Source organism: Vipera ursinii (assembly GCF_947247035.1).
Source record: "Vipera ursinii genome assembly, chromosome: 10".
Taxonomy (NCBI): Eukaryota; Metazoa; Chordata; class Lepidosauria; order Squamata; family Viperidae; genus Vipera; species Vipera ursinii.
Window position 1 is genome coordinate 20,604,973 of NC_139520.1, and position 10,207 is coordinate 20,615,179.

The 10,207-nt window shown below is 42.3% G+C and overlaps 1 protein-coding gene across 1 annotated transcript in view; it reads left to right on the top strand.

Moving 5' to 3' along the window:
• The window catches only part of CRISPLD2 (cysteine rich secretory protein LCCL domain containing 2), a 28,004-nt gene extending 21,866 nt beyond the window's left edge, over window positions 1–6,138 (top strand). Inside the window, exons 14-15 of the mRNA XM_083370610.1 lie at window positions 2,377–2,510; window positions 3,270–6,138. Of these exons, the coding sequence (XP_083226736.1) occupies window positions 2,377–2,510; window positions 3,270–3,324 (189 nt within the window). The 3' untranslated portion in view covers window positions 3,325–6,138. The remainder of the gene's footprint in view (window positions 1–2,376; window positions 2,511–3,269) is intronic.
• The last annotated feature ends 4,069 nt before the right edge of the window (window positions 6,139–10,207 follow it).

Consider the following 10,207-nt stretch of genomic DNA (forward strand, 5'->3'; position numbering starts at 1 on the left):
AGCGTCCTAACCCACTGAGCCACCATGTCCCTAACATCATAAAATAATGAGTAGTAAAGAAAGAAGAGAAGGAAAAGGTAGCAAAGAGACAAAAAAGGCTTTGGAGAGAACGTGGAGAGCTAAACCACATCTTCTTGAGAACCTCTTGAGATTGGACATGGCCATTAGTCAAAGCAGCTGAAAGGCTTCCCTCTTCAAACGTCTTCTCCAACTCCTTCCAGGCAGGAGGTTAAGGAGTTCCTCTTGAAAGGCTAAGCATGAAAGTCACAATCCATCCATGCCTGCAATGGAACAAATGTGCAAAATAGCCGGCACACACTGCTGGGTGTCCCTGCTTCCCATCAATGTCGTAGAAAAGTGCCAACAAATTAGCGTTGTGTGCTCTAATTTCACTGGGCGTCCAAAATAGCTCTTAGCAATTCAGCACAGGGCTGGTGGCAGGAGAGGAATAAAAGGAAAAAAACACAAACAAAATCTCAAAAGGAAAGACAATCCTTGGTATTTCAGCCTGGTTTCTCGTGGAATACAGGGCTATTATTTAAATACCCACTTTCTTAAAGTTCTTTATAGCCGGGATAAAATAATCCCCCCCCCCTTTTTTTTTGTTCTCCCTGTCAGGAAGTTTCTCCTTAGTTCTAGGTTGCTTCTCCCCTTGGTTAGTTTCCATCCGTTGCTTCTCGTCCTGCCTTGAGGTGTTTTGGAGAACGGGTTGACTCCCTCTTCTTTGGGGCAGCCCCTGAGATACTGGGATACTGATCATGTCACTCAGAGCCCTTCTTTTCATTAAACTAGACAGATCCAATTCCAGTAATGGAATGAGCGAGTTCTGCTCTTCTCCTACCTTCTTCCCAAAACTTTGCAAATTGCTCACCACGATAAGAGATTTCTGCTGCAGAGGAGAAGACGGGCCGGAAACCAGGCACAAAATGCAAGCAAAAATAAAATAAAATAAATGTAAGGGATGTGTTGGCTACAGGACGGTTGAATCTGAGCAAGCTGAGCATCCCGGAAATCAACAATTTAGAACAGAATTTGGAGGATGAGGTGTTATGGAAACTCTGCCTGAGTTCCTTAAGGACAGGAAGTTGTTCTCCAGCCAGTTTCTGTGGAAGGCTGCGGAACGAAGGGTTAGCAGACCCTGGAAGCACAGCTGCTGTAAAAAGCTCGCTCTGTTCTCCTTGACCATATATAGAGAAGGCTCAAATCAAGCTGGCATGCGAAATGGTCGAAAGCTGCCAACACGGAGGCAGTGACAGGGATGAAAAATGGGACCCAAGGAATTGACCTTTTATGGCTTGGGAGGGGGCAGAGGTGAGGGCAAGCCTGGAGAAACGCCTCTATGAACTATTTGTAGCTTCTTTGCACAAATTCCCTGATCTCTCTCTCTCATTGGCAGTTTCGAGATATCGAATGTGCAATTTGGGATCATTTCGCACCCACCCCACCTTTGGTTCTTTGTAAATCTAAATTTCCAAAATTCCATTTCTTAGCAGTCACGTTGTTCTGTTTTATCACACCTCTGTTAGTGCTCGACTTACAACAGTTCGTTTAGTGACTGTTCAAAGCTACAACGGCATTGAAAAAAAGCCACCTGCGACCGTTTTTTCACACCTACGGCCGTGGCAGCATCATGTGATTTACATTCGGAGGCTTGGCAGCTGACTCGCATTTATGACGGTTGCAGCGTCCCCGGAGTCACGTGATTCCCCCCCCCTATCGCGACCTTCTGACAAGCAAAGTCAACGGGGGAGGCCAGATCTGCTTAACAGCCATGTGACTCACTTAACAGCTGCAGTGATTCACTTTGAGAACCGTGGCAAGGAAAAGTCACCAAATGGGGCAAGGCTCACTCAACCAATGTCTTGCTTAGTGACATAAATTTTGGGTTCCGTTATAGTCGTAACTCAGGGACCACCTTAATTTCCTGAAGAATTGAGGGACAGGAATCTATCAGTGAGGGTTGTGTTCTCTTATCATGATATTGTGAGGAATTTCAATATGGACCACACACACACACACACACACAAACCATCATAAATATGACAGGCGCACACACACACACACAAAATCAAATGTCCCTGGTCTTGGAGGTCTTTCTCAAGTGTGTTCTGGGTTGTTGTTTTTTTATGATGATTCGTCACTCCCCAAACGGTTTAGAAATGTGCTTGGGAACAATCTGCAGTTTGGTCTCATGGGAAGCGGGACCACTGCTGGTGCTGACTCATTGGTAGATTTCAGTCTGGACCTGGCCTGAGCCTCTTAATCTGCTCTTGTGCTCTTCTGTAAAGTGACAGCAACGTCTTGTCATAAGAGGAGATTTAAGGAGAGGTGAGAGAAGATTGGGTGTCACCCGGGGCTTGTTCTTCCATCTTTCAGAATTCCAGCATCTGCAAAGCTGCTGTGCATGCAGGAGTCATTGGAGACAGTTCCGGCGGTTACGTGGACGTGATGCCGGTTGATAAGAAGAAAGTCTACAATGGATCCTTGAGGAACGGGATCCGATCTGAAAGGTAAGGCAAACATTTCCAGCCCAGTAGAAGGGAAAAAAAACACAACCTAAACCTTGTTGTTGTTAGTTGCAAAGTCATGTCCTCTACCATCTTCTGGAGTCCATCTAAGCTCACGCCTACTGCTTCAGTGACTCCATCCAGCCACCTCATTCTCTGTCGTCCCCTTCTTCTATTGCCCTCGATCTTTCCCAGCATGAGGCTCTTCTCCAGTGAGTCCTTCCTTCTCCTTAGGTGGCCAAAGTATTTGAGTTTTAGCTTCAGGATCTGGCCTTCTAAAGAGCAGTCAGGGTTGATCTCCTCTAGGACTGACCGGTTTAATCGCCTTGCAGTCCAAGGAACTCGCAGGAGTCTTCTCCAGCACCATAGTTCAAAGGCCTCAATTCTTTGGCGCTCAGCCTTTCTTATGGTCCAGCTTTCACTGCCATACATTGCAACTGGGAAGACCATAGCCTTGACTATACGCACTTTTGTTGACCTAAACCTAAACCTACGAGATTGTTTATCTCTAATGAACGCCAGGAGAGCTGAAGATCTGGAGATCTGGAAATGCAAATTTGGAGTCCAAAACAGAAACAGAGATATGAATCAACTCTCCATATAAGGTGCACATTGTCTGTCTTCTTCACACCTGCCCAGAACAGCTCAGAAAAGGTTCCCCAAAGCAGACAAGGCCCAGTTGTTAAAATATTTCTTTTGTGCTTTATGTCTTAATTACCACTGTTTCCACTGGAGCTGATGTTTTTAATCCTTCCTTGCCAGCTTAAAGACTTCCAGGGAAGGAAAAGCTTTCCGAATCTTTGCAGTGAGGCAATAATTTTTCCAAGACGGCGGGACTCTTTGTGGAAAAAGACTGCACCGTTGTATGCTTCTCCTTGGGTGAGAGAGGTTTGCCCCCAACCTGGACCACGATGAAGCCCCGTAAACCCATCTTCTTTTGGAGAAAGGAAAAAAAAAGATGGCAGCAGGAATTGGAACTCTCTGCATCTCGACAGCATCTGCTCACTGTTGTATTTTTGGTCTGTCGTTGTTTTACTTCCAAACGTTTCCAACCTTCAGAAGAAGGAAGATGGTTCGAGTTGAGGAGAGAACACGGTTGAAAAACTGCCTTGCCTCACCCATCCTATGAACAATTTTGCCCCTAAGTATAGACCACTGGGGTTCCCTCAAAATAAGGCTTCCAGGAGGTGAACGTTTATCTGGATGAGAACATAGGAAGCATTTCGGTCACCCCAAAGGCTAAATTTTGTGAAAAATTGGGTCAAAAGTCCAGAATATCCCTGAAATCCAAGTCACCTTGTGCTACCTTGAACGATGTGGGGGAACAGGCAAGATTCAGAACACACAAAACAAATAACATAGATTTCTTTTTATGCAGACTGGGAAAGGAGGCATTGCATTTCCAGAAAAGAATCTGCTTTGCAAAAGAATGGAAAGATTGTTATTTCTCTCAAAAGAAAGCTTAAAGGGGATAAATAGGTTTGCTGGCCAAACAATTGCAGGAGGTTGAGAAAATGGGGTTTATTGTCCCCAAATTAAATCATTGGGACCTCGGTCTTGGCACATTCTGATTCCTTGCATGTTAGTTAGCATTGTTTTATTTACAAATGAATCCGGCTTATTTTATTCAGCAGAGGTGTTTTAGCTTAGCTAAGCAAATGGTTGCCAAAAGTTGATCTTTGTTTTGCTGAAATTGAAAGAGTTTTGCTTTACCTGTTTATTTGTATAGATTGGAAGCCTGATATAGTAAGTTGGTCACAACATGTATATTACCAAGTCCCGTTAGAACAATTCTGTTTTCTGATACTCAGTAGGATTCCTAGTATAGGTCATCCCCAAGTCTCAAATGTTCTCCTAAGGAAATCGTGGTGAAGTTGTCCTCTTTCAATCCAAATATTTGAAGGCTTAGATTTGTGAAGGACTTGTCCTTGCTCTAAAACCTTGAGCTCAGTCTTAATTAGAAACCAAAGAAGTGCCTTTTGTAAATCTGACACAATGTTGGTCTTCGAAAACTGAACTCGGATCCCACCATACGAAAGGACAAATGTTGTTAAATACAATGTGCCATTTCTATTTATTTAAAGTTCTTGATTTTAGAGGCCCGTGGCTCTGTTAAAACACCCACAACACCCTCCAAATAAAGCACGTTTCAACGATTCCTATAAGTGGGCTGGATTTTGACTTTTGAAACTCAAAGGGTTACTTGCCATCTATGGTGCTAAGGTGGTGCTAAATAAGAATAGGAAGATGTTTTTGATTTTACATCTGCTCACAAATTCACCCAGGGGGTGTTGTTCTAACCATTGTGTCCAGAGGGAATTAAAAATCAGCCATAGTCACAAGTAGGACTCTAAGGCATCCTACTGAGATGAGTGATTAGCAGGGATGGTCCATTCTCTATTTAATCTTATTTATCAGGAGTGAGAGAAGAGAGTTAGTGTATGCATATTGTTCTATCAAGAGCCCTGGTGGCACAGTGGTTAGAATGCAGTATTGCAGGCTAACTCTGCTCACACTGCCAGCAGTTCGATCCTGACCTGCTCAAGGTTGATTCAGCCTTCCATCCTTTGGTAAAATGAAGACCCAGATTGTTGGGGGCAACATGCCGACTCTGTCAACTGCTTAGAGAGGGCTAAGAAGTGGCATACAAGTCTAAATGTTACATTAAGATCTTCTCTTTATCGTCCTGAGAATTTTGGCAAAGTGTCAGGAAATGAAATCACATTTTTGAGGCATCACGTGTTTCTTGAGGCATCAGGTAGGATGCACCCCCTTATGCAGTGTCAGCACCCTAAATACCGCACCCTTCAGATACCCAAGAAAGATCACAAATGCAAGGTAATTTCCAGTTACTAAAAGGTAGCTCACCTTTGAGACATGTTGGTTATCAAAGATGCTTAAGGACTTAATTACGGTGCCATTTCCAAACAAGATTCCTCTACTTCTGGAGAACAATTTTGAAATGGAGGCAAAGAGATCAGATTGCTCAGATTTGTCATCCATCCAGATTGGTCTCTAATGTGTGAATTCACACAAGCCAACAGAGGTGTGAGTCTTGATTTTTTCCTAGATTCATGGGTTTAGAAGCATCCGATGTTTCGGGCCATTTCTTTGGAATTTTTTCCAAAATTTGTGTATGTGTGTTTCATGAAATGGTTCAATAAATCAGAGAGAGATGATTTACACAGGCCTAGGAAGCAAAATCTATGAGAGACGAAGTAACAGGAGATGAATAAAACATGCATTTTCATGTTTAGCGAAATATATTTGTGGGTGCCACCAGATATACAACAGCTCGACAGAGGGAAAGAATTTCCCCCCTGCATTAAATTTTATCTCTTTTAAGGCATATATAGATCTGCATAGATCATATCTGCAGGCAGCACAAGCCTGCGGTTTTTGTATATTTGCTTTTTTTTCTATGAAAAATGATGTATTTTTTACTGTACCCTCTGTAAAAAAAAAGAAATGTTCTGTAAAGGGCTTGCACGAGCATTTTAATGGGCGGAATGATTGTTTTTTTTCCTTTTGATAAATATATTTTCCCCAACCAGTTATCTATCTGGTGAAAGAAACCAGTGTCTTATTATTTTGTGTTATAACATTTGTGGAAATAAAAACTTTGAAGCTTTGGGTGTCACTTTGTAAGCTGCATGTTGCTTTGAGACAATGCAATGCCATACAGGCAGTCCTTACAACTGACAAGCATCCAGTTAGTGTCTGTTGAAAGCTATGAAGGCGATGAAAAAAGTGACATAAACTGGTCCTCACGCTTATGACTGTCAAAGCATCCTCATGGTCACGTGATCAGAATTTGGGCACTTGCAACTGGCATGTACTTATGACAGTTTCAGTGTCCTGGCATCACATGATTGCTATTTGCAACTTCCTGGCCAGCTTCCCTCAAGCAAAGTCAATGGGGGAAGCCAAATTCGCTTAACAACTGCACGATTCCCTTAATGACCACAGCAAAAAAAAGTTCATAAAATTGGGTGCCACTCACTAACTGCGACAGAAGATCTGGTTCCAATTTGAGGACCTATTTGAACATGTTTACTTTCCGATGAGCGTGGCGATCTCGAAGGAAACATCTGAGATTTGGGAAAACACGGCAGATGGTGAGATCTGACCTTGTGTAACTTTTGCATCTAGTCTTGAGTTTGAAAGCCGATGCTTACTCTGAATTCAAATTCCAAGAGGCTTAACTTGACAGCTAATAAACACAAGCAGGTTTTGGAAGTTATATAGAGTTTTGGTTCCTTTTTTCTTTTTAGCAAAATAAAAAAAAATTACTGGCTACCACTGGTCTGCAGGAACGCAGCATTAGAAGGCAATTCAAGCAAATACATAGTGACAATCTGTTCATGGAGTAATAAAGATATTCAGCCCAATTGAGTTTGTCATTGCTGAGCTATTGTACAACATCTTTATCTTGAAAAAATAATATTTTCCAAGCCAACTTTTTTTTCCTGCTCATGCAATGGGAATAGAACTATTTTCGATCCCTAAGAGCAAGCTCTGCATCATCTTAAAATTTCATAATTTGACTTTAGAGGTCAGAGAGGTCAATTTGCTCAGATCTGTCCTCAGTCCAGATTGGTCTCTAGTGTAAATTCACACATGCCAACAGAGATGTGGGTTTTCCAGATTCAAGGGCTTAGGAGCGTCAGATGGAATCAGATACTTTAAATCCGTTCAAGCCGCTAGTCTTGCATATTTCCAAAACCGCTCTGTGCGCGTGGGTGTGTATTTTGTGAAGTGATTCAATAAATCAGAAAAGAGATGATTTGCAGCGGCCTAACCAGTAATTGTTGAATGTTCACCACCCAGTGTCACTTGTTTGAGATGGACAGCTATAGGAATAAAATAAAACAAATAAAAATAAATAAGAATGAAAGTTAGCAGGTAGACTGTTTGTATAGAAGGCAATTTTTTAAAAAAGAAAAAAAGCCCATTTTTCCTTAATGTTTCTTCCATTTTCACCAGCCTCATCCCACAAGAAAATCAGGGGGGGGGGAAAGAAAACAACCAGAAGAGAAAGCTGAACTAGACACAAAGAAGGCATTTTGAATCATTCGTGTTTGAATCTGTCTGGATTTTAAAAGACATCCCTTAGCTGTTAACATTGCATTTCCCATTTCAAGACATCTTCAGAATAAACATTTCCACTCTAACAGAGAGCAAAGTGGAGAAGAAAACAAACGACTCAGAATTACAGAGTTGGAAGGGACCTTGGAGATCTTCTAGTTCAACCCAATGGTGACAGCAACCAACCAATGGAACAGCTTGCCTTCAGAAGTTGTGGGTGCTCCATCACTGGAGGATTTCAAAAAGAGACTGGACAACCATTTATCTGAAATGGTATAGGACAGGGGTAGGCAACCTTGGCTCTTTTATGACTCGTGGACTTCATAGCTGGCTCAGGAATTCTGGGAGTTGAAGTCCACGAGTCATAAAAGAGCCAAGGTTGCCTACCCCTGGTATAGGATCTCCTGCTTGTGCAATGGGTTGGACTAGAATACCTTCAAGGTCCCTTCCAACTCTTATCTTCTATGTTCTAACGCCCTGCTCAAACAGGAGACCCTCTACCATTCCAGACAGATGGCTATCCAGTCTCTTCCACTGGCTATTCTAGTAATAAAGTAATAATAAAAAATAAGGCCCTATCTACCCCACTTGGTGTAAGTTTCCTCTGACATGCAACTGTGATGAATCCATGGAGAATCACTCTACTCCATGGAGAATTACTGAATCCATGCTGGCTGGGGAATTCTGGGAGTTGAAGTCCACAAGTCTGAAAGTTGCCAAGTTTGGAGACCCCTGCAATAAGCTATCGACAAATACTGTAGACTCGATGCTGAATTTTTAATAGGGAGACCTTCTGACCCATAGCTGGCAGGCAGGTTGAGATAGGAGAGAGAAATGGGGTGTGTGGGGAAAACAGCTGGTTGGAGAAAAGTTTTGGTAGACGCAGCCCATCGAGAGCCAAACCCAGCTTGGCCCTGGCTCATTAGATTAATTTCTAAAGTTCTTCCAGGTCTGAATTTTGACGCCATCGCTAGTAACGGGAATTATGTTCCTTTCTTAAAAATATTGTTAAAAATAATCCACAACAGGATTAGTTTAAGGTTGCTTATGTAAGGGCAAGCTGGATGGTGCGGTCAAGAGGCAAGACAGCAACAAAATTCAACGAAGTTCATCGCTGACAGATGAACAACAGAGCATCTGTTCTTTCTCACTTTTTGATCTGTCCTCCATCTGCATATAACGGAGTTTAGAATTTCATGAAGTATGAAGAGGACGGTGTGGAGATTTCACAAAAGCACATATAAATGCAAACATATGCCCGCATAGTTTTGATTTTTCTTTCTTTCTTTTCTTCTTTGGGGAAAGTGAGGCTAGAAATCCCTTTAACAACAACAACAACAACAACAAAAGGTTTTCTCCTTACTTTGTTTTTGACAAGCATAATAATCTTGATCTGCAGGTACGGCAAAGGTCCACTGGGTTTTGCAAATTTGGTTCCGTTCCTTGGCGCTCTTTTGCAAATTAAGAAGCAAATATTTCAAGAATTGGACCTGGCTTCCCCCGCCCCCCCAGAGTGCAAATCACATGCTGCAATCATCACCTATGTCTAAACAAATGGTTTCTTTGTTATAAGGACCATTTCAGCATTTGGTTCCACTTGCTCTGGATGGAATGTGTCTGAAACGCTCCTAAATAAAGCGCTTTAATATTAAGAAGCCTAGGACTTCTGTAATGTCAAAGGCAGGTCATTCCAGGACGGTGGTGCTACTGGTGGGCAGGGAAACTAACTTTGGCCCTTGAGCTGACATCATATAATTTACGGGAAGAAAGAATTTGGATTGCGTAGAGCAATAGCATCTGCAGGACAAGAAGCTTAGGAATCCGAATGGTGGTTCTTTGGTCAAAGCAGAATGCCGGTCTTAAATATTCATAATAATAAGTGTGGTTCAAAACTGTGGATAAGAGTATTCTAATCTAGGGTCAGCCTTGCATTGTTGCTGTTTTCTATTGCAATCATGTAGCAATAATGGTCAACTTTTGGTGCAACCTGGACGTAAAAACCTGCCCTTTGAAAAAGGATGGAAAAGTGTGATGGTCTGAAAAGGATTATCTATCATAACCCATTTCCAGAGTAGGAGCCTCTTAGAAACATCTGCTTGGCCAGTGTGAGAGCGTGATGCTGGATTGTTCAGGCCATTGGCTTCTCCCAAACAGCTCTTCTTATGTTCTTTTAGAGGAAACATTGAGATGGCTGTGGGCCCATTTAAAATACAAATAAACCCAGTAGGAGAGTGGAGATGGACTGCAGAGAGGCTGGCAGTTAGCTTAAACATCTTCCACCTGATATTCAAGTAGAATGTAACCCACATTTCCCTAGATCACAGGTCTCCAAACTTGGCAACTTTACAATGTGTGGACTTCAACTCCCAGAATTCCTCAGCCAGTATGGGAGCTGAAGTCCATAAGTCTTAAAGTTGACAACTTTGGAGAACCCTGTCCTAGACTATACTAGGACTGATGGAAGGTGTACTCGGAATACATAGGAGGATTTGTGGTTAAGGAGCTCAAATACTCAGGAAGACATGGACCACAAACTTACCCAATAACAGCTTGGCCATGTTGTCTGTGAACATTAAAGATCTAGAGGGACACATTACTTTTCACTGTATAGA